General features: G+C 47.9%; 1 protein-coding gene across 3 annotated transcripts in view; it reads left to right on the top strand.

Annotated features, from left to right (window-relative positions):
• LOC106609762 (plexin-A4) overlaps positions 1–18078 on the top strand; it is a 491160-nt gene that overhangs the window by 73851 nt on the left and 399231 nt on the right. For all 3 annotated transcript variants that reach the window (XM_082977797.1, XM_082977795.1, XM_082977796.1), the window contains exon 3: positions 19–201. In XM_082977797.1, the coding sequence (XP_082833923.1) occupies positions 19–201 (183 nt within the window). The remainder of the gene's footprint in view (positions 1–18; positions 202–18078) is intronic.

The following is an 18078-nucleotide window of genomic DNA, read 5'->3' on the forward strand; positions in this document are numbered from 1 at the left end:
CTCTTTCCCTCCCTCCAGCTCTTAACCATCGACGACAACTTCTGTGGCCTGGATATGAACGCTCCGCTGGGGGTGTCAGAGATGGTGCAGGGCATCCCTCTCTTCTCTGACTCCACCGACAAGATGACCTCGGTCATCGCCTACGTCTACAAGAACCACTCTCTGGCCTTCGTGGGCACCAAGAGCGGGCGCGTCAAGAAGGTAGGCGGGCGGCCATTGATACTATTACACTTCCCACAAGGGATTGTGGAGGGCTACTAGGAGATACGAGGAGATTGATTTTCCACAAACGTACTGAGTCGGCTGTTTTCTCTTCAGGAGGGAGAGGTGGAGGAGGGGCAGTGTGTGTGTGAGTGTGTGTGTGTGTGTGTGTGTGTCAGGGAGAGAGGCTCTCGAGACCCCCTCAGGGGTTTTATTAATAGAGGCCTTTCTGGTGCCTCTGGACGTCCCTCCTGATCCATGGTCCTGTATAATCTACTGTTCACTGTAGCTGCTACAATATCATTGTTGTCCACAACGCTGAAATAGTCTCTAAAATGATACAAGCCATACGACATTCTCCATTGTACAAAGAAACTAAAGAAGTAACTGCCATAAACAGATCAACCGTTAGAGACAGTGTTTTGAAGTGTGTGACTGTAGCGTGGGTGGATAGGCCTGGTGCAGCGTGTCGGAGCCCCAGCCTGGGCCCCTGCTGCCCCCAACGCCCCCCTCTCAGGGAGCCCTGTCCTGGGGTAATTGGATGATGCGGTGCTGAGGGGCTCTGGGCCTGCTGCTCTGCTTCTCTCTCTTCTCTGATGTGCTGACAGGGGTGTGTGCATACACAGCCATGACTGAGACTAATCCTGGGCCAAGCCAGCTAGCCTCTCCTGGCTCTGAGGACAATAGTATTACAGAGAGAAGGAAGGAGAAGAGAGAGTGGTGCTGAGAGAAGGAAGCAGATGGAGAGAGTGGTGCTGAGAGAAGGAGAGGAGAGAGTGGAGATGAGAGAAGGAGAGGAGAGAGTGGAGCTGAGAGAAGGAGAGGAGAGAGTGGAGCTGAGAGAAGGAGAGGAGAGAGTGGTGCTGAGAGAAGGAGAGGAGAGAGTGGAGATGAGAGAAGGAGAGGAGAGAGTGGTGCTGAGAGAAGGAGAGGAGAGAGTGGAGATGAGAGAAGGAGAGGAGAGAATGGTGCTGAGAGAAGGAGAGGAGAGAATGGTGCTGAGAGAAGGAGAGGAGAGAGTGGAGATGAGAGAAGGAGAGGAGAGAGTGGTGCTGAGAGAAGGAGAGGAGAGGAGAGAGTGGAGATGAGAGAAGGAGAGGAGAGAGTGGTGCTGAGAGAAGGAGAGGAGAGAGTGGAGCTGAGAGAAGGAGAGGAGAGAATGGTGCTGAGAGAAGGAGAGGAGAGAGTGGAGCTGAGAGAAGGAGAGGAGAGAGTGGAGATGAGAGAAGGAGAGGAGAGAGTGGAGATGAGAGAAGGAGAGGAGAGAGTGGAGCTGAGAGAAGGAGAGGAGAGAATGGTGCTGAGAGAAGGAGAGGAGAGAGTGGAGATGAGAGAAGGAGAGGAGAGAGTGGAGCTGAGAGAAGGAGAGGAGAGAGTGGAGATGAGAGAAGGAGAGGAGAGAATGGTGCTGAGAGAAGGAGAGGAGAGAGTGGAGCTGAGAGAAGGAGAGGAGAGAGTGGTGCTGAGAGAAGGAGAGGAGAGAGTGGTGCTGAGAGAAGGAGAGGAGAGAGTGGAGCTGAGAGAAGGAGAGGAGAGAGTGGAGCTGAGAGAAGGAGAGGAGAGAGTGGTGCTGAGAGAAGGAGAGGAGAGAATGGTGCTGAGAGAAGGAGAGGAGAGAGTGGAGCTGAGAGAAGGAGAGGAGAGAGTGGTGCTGAGAGAAGGAGAGGAGAGAGTGGTGCTGAGAGAAGGAGAGGAGAGAGTGGAGCTGAGAGAAGGAGAGGAGAGAGTGGAGCTGAGAGAAGGAGAGGAGAGAGTGGTGCTGAGAGAAGGAGAGGAGAGAGTGGTGCTGAGAGAACGAGAGGAGAGAGTGGAGCTGAGCGAAGGAGAGGAGAGAGTGGAGCAGAGAGAAGGAGAGGAGAGAGTGGTGCTGAAAGAAGGAGAGGACAGAGTGGTGCTGGAAGAGTGTTAGAAAGAGAGGGAGTGATAGAAAGAGTGGAGAGTGATAGAAAGAGAGGGAGAAGGATGCCAGACAGAGTGTGTGTGTGAAAGAGATGGACAGGGGACAAAAGTCATTTTTTCCTCCACTCCTCAAGAGCTCTCCTCCAAGAAGTTTACAAGAACTTAGTCAACAGGCAGGATTCCTCTTAGCCTTGTTGTTATTGTTGTTGTTGTTATCCCTGTGTCAGTGTGGGAGTTATCCAGCTAGGCTGTGTTAAGTCAGACAGGCTGAGGCTACAGTAAGTGGGTAGCAGCACGGCCCAGTCACGTCTCAGAACACGGCCCATCAGACGAGCCCTCGATTCAGCCTGAACAGCCTCAGCCTCTCCCTCCTCAGAGAGCTGGAGCACAGCAGAGACAAAGGGAGAGAGACAGAGGGAAAGACCGATATAAAGAGGGGGGAGAGAGAGAGATAGATATAAAGAGGGGGAGAGAGAGAAAGAGGGAGAGAGATAGAGAGAGCAGAGAGGGAGAGAGATAGAGGCTGTTTGGAGTGGGCCCTCTTCAAGTGGTTCTGTAGTCTATATAGCCAATAGCCTACTGGATGACTTTGTAGTCTGTAGTCTAGGTATTGCTGTGGGAGTAGTAGTCAGATACACACACGTGCTGAATGTGCGCACAGAACACACACACACACGCACACACGCACACACACACAAACAATATTACCCTCTCATACCACATGACCCTTTCCAGAACCCCCTCTTTTACAATCAGCCCCCATATCGACTAGACTGTTAGATGATGTCAGTGCTGGTAAAACCAAACAGGACAATAAAGAGTGTGCTCCCATGGCCGTTCATCAGTGTGTTTACAGCCCTGCCTAATGGACAGTGATTTATACAGTACTGGCTCTCCACCCTCCTCCACTACTCTGACTGTTACTTATCACAGCACTGACTTATCACGTCACACTGAGTCAATGTTAGCATGACGGCTAACGGTGGGTGGGTTCATGCAGTTTCCTCTGCTGATGTGCGTAGCATAACTGTTAGCATTTATTGGCCCTTGTTTATGACATCATGAAGCCTACCTTGTGGTCCTGTTTGGTTATATACTCTGAGCTGCATGAGCAGGAGTTCATTCACTGACTGAATTAAAGGCTGTGAAATAGTTTTATGACCGTGGTTGAGTATAACGCACTGTACACACAGGAATAATGGATCGGGATTTCAAGTATGCAACGGTCGCTTACTATGGTCTCTTGCAATGGTCTCTCGTGCACAAACACATGTCACCACACACACACACCTTCCAAAGTCCCTTCTGACATAAAGAGTCAGAGTTGTGTTTCATACCACTACATGTATATCTCAGCATAAAAGCAGCCGTAGGACACAGCGCTTCAGAACTGTTAAAGTGCAGCGTAGACTCTGTCCTGTATCCCTGCCCGTTTCCCCCACGCTATTGTGCTGCTAAGCCCCAGACCAGATGTGGTTTGTCCTTCCCTGTTTAGCACCATGCTCCTTCTCTCTCTCCCTCTCGTTCTCTCTCTCATGTCCCTCCATCCTCTTTTGGATGGAGGGACGAGTGTAGTCGGGGTAAAGACATTTCCCGGGACTTTCACGGGGCTTGTGGTTACTGTAAGCCCAGGGTGGTGTGACTGGCATGGTTTCTCTGTTCCCCTGTTTATGTCAGGGGCTAGTCCTCTATGTATTTCTCCTACATACAGTACTGTAAATCCCTCTGTGACATCCTTCTCCCAGATATTCTTCCAGAAAATGAGTTGATCCAACATTGTTTCCCAAGTTATTTCATCGTTCCTTATCAACGTAACCACGTTGCATCAACGTCTCCATTTAACTCAAGTTCCGACCCCCCAAAATACACAGGGTTTCACGCTTGGGTTGATGTCAAGTTGAATTGACGTCAGTTGACTTGACATCTCAATCCAAAATCTATCCAGATTGGACGTGGATCTGACTTCTTTGCCTAGTGGGCTCTCTCTCTCTCTCTCTCTCTCTCTCTTTCTCTCACCATCCCTCTTTCTCTCCTCCCTCCTCTTTCTCCACCCCTTCTCTTCATGCCTCATTGGACAGACCCCCCCCCCCCCCCCCCCCCCCCAAGACTTTTAGAACACCTCCTGCCATGTGGTAGTGAAAGGCTCCATATGGTCCAGGTCTTTCTTCTCCCAGACTGCCTCTGGCTTTGGTTCTGGGGCTGGAGATAGCAGGTGTCTCCCAAATAGCACCCTATTCCCTATATTGTGCACTACTTTTGACCAGAGCTGATGGGTAGTGCACTATCAAGGGAATAGGGCACCATGTGGGATGTAGACAGAGAGATGAAGACGCAGACAGAGTTAAACCCATTACTAACGGTCAGCGCTCGGTGTCAGGACAAGGGTAAGGTTTCCCTGGGTGGATATAGTGGTTACCCCACTATAGGCCAAGGCTGGTCGGACAGCTCAGTAGAGAGAGGGGCGGAGGGGTGGAGCGGGAGGAGAGCAGGGTTGAGATTGAGGCCTCCTGCTGAGGTGTTAATACACCTCCCCTTCCCAGACCCATGGGGGAGAGTGGTCTGCTCAATACAATGAGCAGCTAACCTTGAACTGGAAACACACACACGGGAAGTGGGCTTGATGAGGCCCCCTCTGTCTGTCTCTCTTTCGCTTCCCCTCTTTCTGTTTCTGTATCTCTGCCACCCCCCCTCTCTGCCTCTGCCTCTGCCTCTCTCTCTCTCTCTCTCTCTCGCTCTCTCTCTCTCTCTCTCTCTCTCTCTCTCTCTCTCTGTCTCTCTCTTTCTCTCTCTCTGTCGTAACCCCGCACACACTCCCGCACACACTCCCATCTCACCCAATCTGACACTGATGCTCTCTCTCCATCCCTCCTTCCTTCTCTCCCTCCCTCTCTCCTTCACACTCAATGTCATACCAGTAAGTGCTCACGGTGAATGGCTTCTCATCCCCTAGTCACCCCCCCATCCAACCCGTCTCCAGTACTCCACAACACTAGCCATCATACTTATTCATGTTCTTCCCTTTGTCTGTGGAGATTGAATTGAGGGTCAAATTCTATAACATGATATTGCACATTGGATTCCTGCTTAGTGTGCATGTCATGCCAGGACAGGACAGGACCCATGTGCCTGCTTAGGGGGGGGGGGGTGTGTGTGTGTGTGTGTGTGTGTGTGTGTGTGTGTGTGTGTGTGTGTGTGTGTGTGTGTGTGTGTGGACTCCGAGGACCCTGATGCAGATTATTGAAATGGGGTGAGAGAGCTGTAGCCAGTGAAGCAGAGGATTAACTGCTTAGAGCTAATGATGAAATATGCTGTAGGACGATCACATTTTTGAGGGGGTGAGTGTGTGTACTGTATGTCCCTGTGTGTGTGTGAGAGAGAGAGGGGGGAGTGTGTACTGTATGTCCCTGTGTGTGTGTGAGAGAGAGGGGGGGGGAGTGTGTATGCTTGTGTGCGTACTGTATGTCCCTGTGTGAGTGTATATGTGCACGCATCTATAAGGGCACATTAGGGGCAGTATGGGTAATATGGTTAATGACCCTCGATGCTGATAAACACAACCACTCTACAACACAGACACACTGGATACATAACATAAACACAACCACTCTACAACACAGACACACTGGATACATAACATAAACACAACCACTCTACAACACAGACACACTGGATACATAACATAAACACAACCACTCTACAACACAGACACACTGGATACATACCATAAACACAACCACTCTACAACACAGACACACTGGATACATAACATAAACACAACCACTCTACAACACAGACACACTGGATATATAACATAAACACAACCACTCTACAACACAGACACACTGGATACATAACATAAACACAACCACTCTACAACACAGACACACTGGATACATAACATAAACACAACCACTCTACAACACAGATACACTGGATACATAACAAAACACAACCACTCTACAACACAGACACACTGGATACATAACATAAACACAACCACTCTACAACACAGATACACTGGATACATAACATAAACACAACCACTCTACAACACAGACACACTGGATACATAACATAAACACAACCACTCTACAACACAGCCACACAGACACACTGGATACATAACATAAACACAACCACTCTACAACACAGACACACTGGATACATAACATAAACACAACCACTCTACAACACAGACACACTGGATACATAACATAAACACAACCACTCTACAAAACAGACACACTGGATACATAACATAAACACAACCACTCTACAACACAGACACACTGGATACATAACATAAACACAACCACTCTACAACACAGACACACTGGATACATAACATAAACACAGCCACTCTACAACACAGACACACTGGATACATAACAAAACACAACCACTCTACAACACAGACACACTGGATACATAACATAAACACAACCACTCTACAACACAGACACACTGGAGACATAACATAAACACAACCACTCTACAACACAGACACACTGGATACATAACATAAACACAACCACTCTAGATAAACACAACCACTCTACAACACAGACACACTGGATACATAACATAAACACAACCACTCTACAACACAGACACACTGGATACATAACATAAACACAACCACTCTACAACACAGACACACTGGATACATAACATAAACACAACCACTCTACAACACAGACACACAGACACACTGGATACATAACATAAACACAACCACTCTACAACACAGACACACTGGAGACATAACATAAACACAACCACTCTACAACACAGACACACTGGATACATAACATAAACACAACCACTCTACAACACAGACACACTGGATACATAACATAAACACAACCACTCTACAACACAGACACACTGGATACATAACATAAACACAACCACTCTACAACACAGACACACAGTCCTGTGTCCTAAGTGTTCTGACCAAAGAACCAGGACATTCTGTGTTCTTCAACACAGAGCCATCGCCGTGGACTGTTCGGATGTTGCCATGGCAGCAGTGGGTGTTCCATCCATAGATGAAGAATGCATGTAGCTATAGAGCTGTCTTCTTGTGTGACACGTGTCTATGGAATAATACATCTCTACCTTCACTATGTGACCAACAAAGCACTGAGGAATAGTCACAATAGTCTCAATAGGCAGAAATACAGGTGATTGAATATACTAGTGTGATTACTTGACCCATCCTAGTGTACTATGGTCCCTTGGGAGGTTATGATAGATCTCCTTCAAAGATGCCAATTCAATACGTCTTGTCTTTGTGATTTTAGCTGCTTCTCAGAGGCAAGATGTAGGAGTGGGTCTGTATCTCAATTCGATTTAAGGGGCTTTATTGGCATGGGAAACATATGTTTACATTTCCAAAGAAAGTGACATGGATAAAAAAAGTTAAATAAACAATAAAAAGTGAACAGTAAATATTCTCTCTCTCTCTCTCTCTCTCTCTCTCTCTCTCTCTCTCTCTCTCTCTCTCTCTCTCTCTCACTATCTCTCTCTCTCTTTCTCCTCTCTCTGTTGGGAGGGCTGAGATGGAATGATGTGTCAGGTTATTAGTCCATGGAAACTCCTGGCTCCCTTCCCTGTCCTCCTTTCTTCTCCCCCTCTCTCCTCTCTTCTCCCTCATCCTCCCCATCCCTCGCTCACAGTGGCTCCCCATTGTTTCCCTTGTGTCTAGTTCTGGTAATGACTTTGTGCTCTGATTTGCTGAGGCCTCTGTCAAAATTCCAATTTCCCCTCCGTCCTTTTGGAAAGTGAGTGAATAGTGGTAGGGGGGTGGAGGAGGCAGATAGGGGGTAAGGCGGGCAGGGGAGGATGGCAGAGAGAGGAGGCTATTTGCTTGTTATGTCCAGAAAGGCAAACGGAAAAATGAGAAGTGAAGACCCGGCTGGTAATGGCTTGGGAAGGGATTCAGAGGGTGAAGCCTGCTGTGTCAATGCCCGTTGCGATGCCCGCAGCGATAGAGAGTGAAGGGGAGAAAGAGAGAGGTGAAGAGTGATAGAGAGTGAAGGAGAAAGAGAGAGAGCATGCCTCTACGACCATTAGAGTTCACCCTCAATCTCCCGCCTGTCTGCCTGCCTGCTTAGTACACACACACACGCACATGCACGCACGCACGCACGCACGCACGCACGCACGCACGCACGCACGCACGCACGCACGCACGCACGCACGCACGCACGCACGCACACACACACACACACACACACACACACACACACACACACACACACACACACACACACACACACACACACACACACACACACACACACACACACACACACACACACACACACACACACACACACACACACACACACACACACACACACACACACACACACACACACACACACTGCCCGCCTCACCTTCCCTTTTGGCCCGTGTGTGAAACACAGCGTTTAGTTAATGAAAAGCGGAGCAGCAAGGAAAGTAATCTCTCTGATTTAGTCAGAGGGCCGCTGAGCACAGAGGTTAGGGATGAGCGTGCGCGTGTGTCGAGTCAGGAGACCCAGGCGGTGGCCGCGTGTGTGTTTTATCACACAAATGTAATAAAAAATAGCTCCACCCCTCATGCGTGTGATTCTGGGGGTATTTATAGAGGCTAGTTATTGTTAGCTTGGCCTTTTCCTTTCACTGTCTCTCTCTGCCGGCTGGTTCATAATGGATAACCCACGATGGCTGAGGAGGGTGACAGTGCACACACAACCCTGGCTGCATTACAGCATCACCACAGCGTGTCACCAAGGGCTCGCATCCAGCTATGAATTATGGGACTTGTAGTTTAAGTTGTAGTGCCATAGTGACGTGTCATTAATATGTCCCTCTGATTCTCTGATGGTTTTCAACTCTTTGCTATTTCACGGCATGCAAACAAAATTAGTCAAATCAATATGGGGGCTTCATTCCAGAAATGAGTTTGGTGCATTTGACCTTTTCCCCAAAAAAACTAATTAGCATTCCGACATGACATTTTCCTTTCTCTGCATGCTTAGACTTTTCTGTCTGCCTTTTTTTTAAAGGGAAAAGGGGAGAGAGAGAGTGGATAGATAGGAGAGAGAGAGAAAGAGGGAGAGAGAGTAGATGGGAGAAAGAGTAAGCGAGAAAATGTCTGTCTCTGTTCCCATTCTGAAGAATAAGTATCGGTGAAGGCCTATTCATCCATGAATGATTTGAGTGCCTGGGCCATCTAGTCGGAGTGGAGTGAAGGGTTGGTGCTCCTCAGTGCAGATAGATAGCAGGCAGCACGAGAGGGAAATAGCTGCTCACTCACTCCCAACCTGAACAAAATACTGCTGAATACTCCCCATATCTGGCAGTTATTGAAGTTATTGGAGCTGGAAGTGGCACTGAGGTGACATGGAGGAGATTTGAACTCTCTCCCCTCAGATAGTGTGGTTGATAGGATGCCAGTAGGGATGATAGACAGTAGAGGTGTGTGTGTGTGTACCAAGGGTGTATACAATTCCATCCATTCCTCATCTATGCCTGCATGTAGGTATGTGTGTATCAGAAACACTGAAATGGCGTTTTGACACCAGAGAGGTAAAGAAAAAGCCAGAGCGTAATAGAAGAAGGGGATGTGTGCTGGGAGGAAACAGAGGAACTCTCTATCCATCTGCCTCACAACAAAACAAGTGAAGCGGCTGTTTCTCACATATCTCCTCCGTTTCCTTTCTCTCCGTCATAATTACCATGTCTGTAAGCTGTCTGCCCAGCCTGGCCGGCTGAAAATGCTGGCAGAGCCCTGTGTTTACAAGGAGCTCATTGAAGAGGGTTGCAAGATAGGCCTGCTCCCTTTAAACCGCTGTAAACAGACCATTTAGACTGCTGAGACCAGGGAGACCAAACCCCTCTGGGAGGGGAGGGGCCAAACTCTAACCATGGTAGGGGTGCATTCAGCAGGACACAACGTTTTGGAATGTTCAGATAGAAATATGTTTTGTAGAACAAACATGCCTCTCTGACATGTAGAATAAGGAATCACGTTGGATCTATTCATGGAATTTCTATCTGCAACGTTCAACTACGTTTGGCCACTGAACGTGATTCTGGCTTCACTGGGTCTTCCTGGCATGATTGGCACCTTGGGTTTGGTTCCTAGTATTGGGTTTGGTTCCCAGTACTGGGTTTGGTTCGTAGTACTGGTTTTGGTTCGTAGTACTGGGTTTGGTTCCTAGTACTGGGTTTGGTTCCTAGTACTGGGTTTGGTTCGTAGTACTGGGTTTGGTTCCTAGTACTGGGTTTGGTTTGTAGAACTGGGTTTGGTTCCTAGTATTGGGTTTGGTTCCTAGTACTGGGTTTGGTTCCTAGTACTGGGTTTGGTTCCTAGTATTGGGTTTGGTTCCTAGTACTGGGTTTGGTTCCTAGTACTGGGTTTGGTTCCTAGTATTGGGTTTGGTTCCTAGTACTGGGTTTGGTTCCTAGTACTGGGTTTGGTTCCTAGTATTGGGTTTGGTTCCTAGTACTGGGTTTGGTTCCTAGTACTGGGTTTGGTTCCTAGTATTGGGTTTGGTTCCTAGTACTGGGTTTGGTTCCTAGTACTGGGTTTGGTTCCTAGTACTGGGTTTGGTTTGTAGAACTGGGTTTGGTTTGTAGTACTGGGTTTGGTTCCTAGTATTGGGTTTGGTTTGTGGTACTGGGTTTGGTTCCTAGTACTGGGTTTGGTTCCTAGTATTGGGTTTGGTTCGTAGTACTGGGTTTGGTTTGTGGTACTGGGTTTGGTTTGTGGTACTGGGTTCGGTTCCTAATACTGGGTTTGGTTCCTAGTATTGGGTTTGGTTTGTAGTACTGGGTTTGGTTCCTAGTATTGGGTTTGGTTTGTGGTACTGGGTTTGGTTCCTACTATTGGGTTTGGTTTGTGGTACTGGGTTTGGTTCCTAGTATTGGTTTGGTTTGTAGTACTGGGTTTGGTTCCTAGTATTGGGTTTGGTTTGTGGTACTGGGTTTGGTTCCTAGTATTGGTTTGGTTCCTACTATTGGGTTTGGTTCCTAGTATTGGTTTGGTTCGTAGTATTGGGTTTGTTTTGTAGTATTGGGTTTGGTTCCTAGTATTGGGTTTGGTTCCTAGTATTGGGTTTGGTTCCTAGTATTGGTTTGGTTTGTGGTACTGGGTTTGGTTCCTAGTATTGGGTTTGGTTCCTAGTATTGGGTTTGGTTCCTAGTATTGGTTTGGTTCCTAGTATTGGTTTGGTTCGTAGTATTGGGCTTGTTTTGTAGTATTGGGTTTGTTTTGTAGTATTGGGTTTGGTTCCTAGTATTGGGTTTGGTGTGTAGTACGTCTCGTGTGGCTCAGTTGGTAGAGCATGGTGTTTGCAACGCCAGGGTTGTGGGTTCAATTCCCATGGGGGACCAGTACAGATTTTTTTTTTTTATGAAATGTATTTACATTTCACTACTGTAAGTTGCTCTGGATAAGAGCATCTGCTAAATGACATAGTGTTTGTAGTACTGGGTTTGGTTCCTAGTGCTTATGTCTCTTTGAGTGGATGGGATTTGGGGCCCAAGTCATTTCAGACCATGTGACCTGTCCTGGAAAAGCACTTCTGCCCCCCTAAAATGAGTGCTGCTTTTAATTTGTTGTTTAGGGTGGTTTAGTGAGATCTTGGAGAGGTCAGTTGATTGGTTGTCGAGTGAGAGCAGGATTGTAGGATTGTCTTTTTACATGACAATTTTAGAAAGGCTGTTGAATGAGTTGTTATTTTGTTGATTGAAGCTCTGCTGGGTATGCAGCCTAGTTGTTGGTTGATTGTAGCTGTGGTGTTGCTAGAGCAAAACGAAGCGGCCATTAGTGGGTGTGGAGGGAGAAGTGAAGAATTGGAGCAGTTTACATCTGGCAGCACTGCAGAGCTCTGTGGCTTCCTCTACGACACAGTCATTAATCACACCAACAGAGATGCAGCACAGAGAGGCACAATAACACAATAACCCCCCCCCCCCACACACACACACACAGAACAAAAGTCTTCTACACAAACATCGCTCCACAACCAAACACACTCCAAAGCCAACAAAAGCACGACAACTCACGACCTCCTAAGACAAAACCTACCTGTCAAATCACACCATGACTTGTTCATCCAATTGGACCAAGCTATTTGTATTCTACAGCCATTCAACCAACGGGAAAGAAATTCTCTCTGCTACCGCACGCCAAGCGGTACCAGAGCGCCAAGTCTAGGTCCAAGAGACTTCTAAACAGCCTCTACCCCCAATCCATAAGACTCCTGAACATGTAATCAAATGGCTACCCAGACTATTTACATTGCTCCTCTCCCCCTCTTTAACACCGCTGCTACTCTCTGTTGTTATCATCTATGCATAGTTCCTTTAATAACGCTACCTACATGTAAAGTGAGGGAAAAAAGTATTTGATCCCCCTGCTGATTTTGTACGTTTGCCCACTGACAAAGAAAGGATCAGTCTATAATTTTAATGGTAGGTTTATTTGAACAGTGAGAGACAGAATAACAACAAAAATATCCAGAAAAACGCATGTCAGAAATGTTATACATTTATTTGCATTTTAATGAGGGAAATAAGTATTTGACCTCCTCTCAATCAGAAAGATATCTGGCTCCCAGGTGTCTTTTATACAGGTAACGAGCTGAGATTAGGAGCACACTCTTAAAGGGAGTGCTCCTAACCGCAGCTTGCTACCTGTAAAAAAGACACCTGTCCACAGAAGCAATCAATCAATCAGATTCCAAACTCTCCACCATGGCCAAGACCAAAGAGCTCTCCAAGGATGTCAGGGACAAGATTGTAGACCTACACAAGGCTGGAATGGGCTACAAGACCATCGCCAAGCAGCTTGGTGAGAAGGTGACAACATTTGGTGCGATTATTCGCAAATGGAAGAAACACAAAAGAACTGTCAATATCCCTCGGCCTGGGGCTCCATGCAAGATCTCACCTCGTGGAGTTGCAATGATCATGAGAACGGTGAGGAATCAGCCCAGAACTACACGGGAGGATCTTGTCAATGATCTCAAGGCAGCTGGGACCATAGTCACCAAGAAAACAATTGGTAACACTACGCCGTGAAGGACTGAAATCCCGCAGTGCCCGCATGGTCCCCCTGCTCAAGAATACATATACATGCTCGTCTGAAGTTTGCCAATGAACATCTGAATGACTCAGAGGACAACTGGTGAAAGTGTTGTGGTCAGATGAGACCAAAATGGAGCTCTTTGACATCAACTCAACTCGCCGTGTTTGGAGGAGGAGGAATGCTGCCTATGACCCCAAGAACACCATCCCCACCGTCAAACATGGAGGTGGAAACATTATGCTTTGGGGGTGTTTTTCTGCTAAGGGGACAGGACAACTTCACCGCATCAAAGGGACGATGGACGGGGCCATGTACCGTCAAATCTTGGGTGAGAACCTCCTTCCCTCAGCCAGGGCATTGAAAATGGGTCGTGGATGGGTATTCCAGCATGACAATGACCACAAACACACGGCCAAGGCAACAAAGGAGTGGCTCAAGAAGAAGCACATTAAGGTCCTGGAGTGGCCTAGCCAGTCTCCAGACCTTAATCTCATAGAAAATCTGTGGAGGGAGCTGAAGGTTTGAGTTGCCAAACGTCAGCCTCGAAACCTTAATGACTTGGAGAAGATCTGCAAAGAGGAGTGGGACAAAATCCCTCCTGAGATGTGTGCAAACCTGGTGGCCAACTACAAGAAACGTCTGACCTCTGTGATTGCCAACAAGGGTTTTGCCACCAAGTACTAAGTCATGTTTTGCAGAGGGGTCAAATACTTATTTCCCTCATTAAAATGCAAATCATTTTATAACATTTTTGACATGCGTTTTTCTGGATTTTTGTTGTTGTTATTCTGTCTCTCACTGTTCAAATAAACCTACTATTAAAATTATAGACTGATAATTTCTTTGTAACTGGGCAAATGTACAAAATCAGCAGGGGATCAAATACTTTTTTCCCCCACTGTACATATTACCTCGACTAACCGGTGCCCCCCGCACATTGACTCTGTACCGGTACCCCCTGTATATAGTCTCGCTATTGTTATTTTACTGCTGCTCTTTAATTACTTGTTACTTTTATTTCTTATTCTCATTCGTATTTTTTACAACTGCATTGTTGGTTAGGAGCTGGTAAGTAAGCATTTCACTGTTGTATTCGGGCATGTGACTAATAAAATGTGATTTGATTTGAAATGATAAAGTGTCCAGAGCTGTGCAGACTGGTGCTGAAGTATCACAGTCTAGAGGATCTATTGATGTACCAAGATCCCATAGAAATAACACACACACACACCACACACACACACTCACACACTCACACACTCACACTCCGCCAACCCTGTGAACAGTCATCTGATAAGCATGGAAACGCGTCTCTTTTCAGACGCAGGAAGAGCTGCTTGACTCTCCAGTAATGACTGTGTAGCAGACTGTTAACGCTCTCACTCAAACATTTCATTAAAACTCCAAGTTGATATGCTTTAATTAAACACTGCTGTGAAAGGTTATACAAATGATCTTTATTTTGTATCCGTGGTAAAAACTTGCATTGTTCTAATTAGTCCAAAAGGGGTGTGTGTTTTGTGGTACGGGGGTATGTGAGTGTGTGTGTGTGTCCACTCTATCCTTGTATTGTGGAATATGGTTGTCGTTGGAGATTTGTTGAAGTTACAGCCATCATGTTATCTTCAGACATCATGCATTACATCATCTCTAACCCACTGAGGGACTACTGATGGTAGAGAAGTCAATTATCTATTATACTCTCCTGGTCAGTGTCAGCTTCTGCTGCACTGCATACCTGTGGACTAACGCTGTCATCATCTCTCCCTCTCTCTCTCCCCCTCTCTCTCTCTCCCTCTCTCTCTCTCTCTCTCTCTCTCTCCCCCTCTCTCTCTCCCCCTCTCTCTCTCTCCCTCTCTCTCTCTCTCTCTCTCTCTCTTTCTCCCTCCCTCCCTCCCTCCCTCCCTCCCTCCCTCCCTCCCTCCCTCCCTCCCTCCCTCCCTCCCTCCCTCCCTCCCTCCCTCCCTCCCTCTCTGTGTGATTTATGAGTCTCAGTCTAGATGTCCCTGTAACAGTAAAGAACATGATGCAGGTGAGACTTCAACAGCCAATCAGGGCCCAGCGTTGGGTCTCCTGGGGTGACCAGCGCTCCTCTCTCTGCAGTAGAACAGGAAAACGGGCTGGCTAGCTCACAACTGGGTCACTCACACACATGATTCTGGCAGACACACACACACACACACACACACACACACACACACACACACACACACACACACACACACACACACACACACACATACACTCGCATTCACTCGCACACACACGCACATACACACACCTACATACACACGCACACACACACGCACGCACACACACACACACACACACACACACACAGAATTCAGGCAGAAACAGACACACAAACACTCACTTAAACTCTCCCAGAGACAATACTACTACACGCAGCTACACAGCCTTCAGAAAGAGGTGTGACTATTGGTGCGGTGGCTTCTGCAGTGTTCAGATGATTCAATATGGATCCTTATTAAGTTGAGGTGCAATAAACATCTTAAAAGGGCCTGGCGGGTCTGACAGCTTGAAGTTCAGGTTCAGAATGAGAGGGAGGGAGGGAGGGAGGGAGGGAGATGGATGGAGGAAGGGAGGGAGAGGGAGGGAGGGAGGGAGGGAGAGAGGGAGAGAGGGAGGAAGGGAGGGAGATGGAGGGAGGGAGAGAGGGAGGTAGGGAGGAAGGGAGAGGGAGGGAGGGAGGGAGGGAGGGAGGGAGAGGGAGAGAGAGAGAGAGAGAGAGAGGGAGGGAGAGGGAGGAGGAGAGAGAGCCCTCTGCCCCCCTTGCAACCCCTCCCTCCCACCATCGCTCCTCCCCACAGACCTATTAAGTGGATTTTTATCTCAGCTACACCGTCGTTCCCAAAGGATTATGGGATTTTTCGCCACGCACACGAAATTGTAATTGGCGATCGGGGAGAGAAACGCGTCGGTGAAATAAGCGAAGGTCGGTTCATTACTACAAATCACCCTGCTTTTGTGTGTGAACGTACGTGTGTGTGTGTGTGGTGTGTGTGTGTGTGTGTGTGTGTGTGTGTGTGTGTGTGTGTGTGTGTGTGTGTGTGTGTGTGTGTGTGTGTGTGTGTGTGTGTGTGTGTGTGTGTGTGTGTGTGTGTGTGTGAACGTACGTGTGTGTGAACGTACGTGTGTGTGTGTGTGTTTGTTTTCCCCTCAGGATCACCACACCGACCCTAGTCATGTTTCATGACCAGGCAGTGCTATATAACCTTATGACATCTGGTCTTCCCTGTGGCTCAGTTGGTAGAGCATGGTGTTTGCAACGCCAGCATGGTGTGTGCAACGCCAGGGTTGTGGGTTCGATTCCCAGGAGTCCCCCAAAATGTATGAAATTTATGCATTAACTACTGTAAGTCGCTCTGGATAAGAGTGTCTGCTAAATGACTAAAATGTAAATGTAATCTCATAACACACCCCTCTAGGGGCCCTACACACACCCCTCTAGCCCCTACACACACCCTCTAGGTCCTACACATGCCCCTCTAGCCCCTACACACCCCTCTAGCCCTTACACACACCCCTCTAGCCCCTACACACACCCCTCGTACTAATGGCTGTGTGTTGACGGGTTAGTGGTCTCAGTGGCAGGGCCTTAAATGATTGGTGGGTCGGGAGAGAGGGAGGCGAGGGGGATTTCACTGTCCAGGGGAACACACATTATCACTGGGCTTAGTGACAGCAGGACATGTACCCTTCTAGCCTCTTCTCCTCTCCCATTATCTCTCCCCCTCTTCTGATCTCACCCTGGAGCCCCCCATTCCCTACTGGCAGTGCTGACACTGGGACACATTTGCTTCCTGAGATGGAGACACGCGTGTATTCATGTATTCAATCATGTGCACAGACACACACCAACTCATGCATGGACAGGGAGAGCACTCCAACATTAAGCTCCCCGTGTTATCCAAGATGGCTCCCCAACTCTGGCATAAATCAACAACCAGCCCTGTCTAGCGTCAGCATCCATAGTGTTGCTATCTCTGGGGGTGTTGAATGCTGATCTAAAAGCTAGCGGAGAAGACACGGTTCAGACAGTGATGTGAGTCTCCAGAGTCGTGCCCCCCCCTTCACCCCTCTCTTCTGCCAGTCCCCTGCCAAGTCCAGCAGCCTGGGGCCAAAGGAACACTTCATTAATTGTTTTTAGGGGGAGCAGTGCCCCTGTGCCCAAAAATGGTATCTCAATCCTTACACCCCCTCCCCCCAACTCAACCCCTACTCAGAGCACAGAGTCCCACTCAGCCCCCTCTCCTCCCTCTGACCCCACCCATATCTCTCAGCCCCCTCTCCTCTCTCTGACCCCACCCAGATCTCTCAGCCTCTACAGCCTTCACTGATCCCACTGCCCTCCTTTGAAGCTCAGCCCTCTCTATTTGATATTCAGTCTGCAGTCTGGCTCTGGAAACTGGACTCAAGTCTCTGTTTCAAGATGGCAGCTTAAAAACGTTGGAGTGTCTGAAGAAGGAAAACAAAACAGGCTTTTGAGAGAAGACAAAGACAGAGAGAAAGAGGGAGATAGTGAGAGAAAGAAAGGGCAAGCGATATAGAGAGAGTGAGACAGAGAGAGAGAGGGTGAGAGAAAGAGAGAGCGAGAAAGAGGGAGATAGAAAGGGCAAGCGATAGAGAGAGAGAGAGAGATAGAGACAGAGAGAGGTTGAGAGAGAGAGAAGGAGACAGAGACTGCATGACTGTGGGCCTGTGATGTAAAACCAAAGAGACATCATTGCCCTTTTTTAATACAAACACAAAACAAAAAAGCGCTAAAAAGACTGAATAAAAACAAGACGCGATAGAGGGGAAGTTGTCTGATGAATTTCGTCAGGGTTTAATTTGCGTGGCGGGCCCTGTTGACTTCTTTCATTACG

Source organism: Salmo salar, chromosome 07 (assembly GCF_965601325.2).
Source record: "Salmo salar chromosome 07, fSalSal1, whole genome shotgun sequence".
In the NCBI taxonomy this organism is placed as follows: domain Eukaryota; kingdom Metazoa; phylum Chordata; class Actinopteri; order Salmoniformes; family Salmonidae; genus Salmo; species Salmo salar.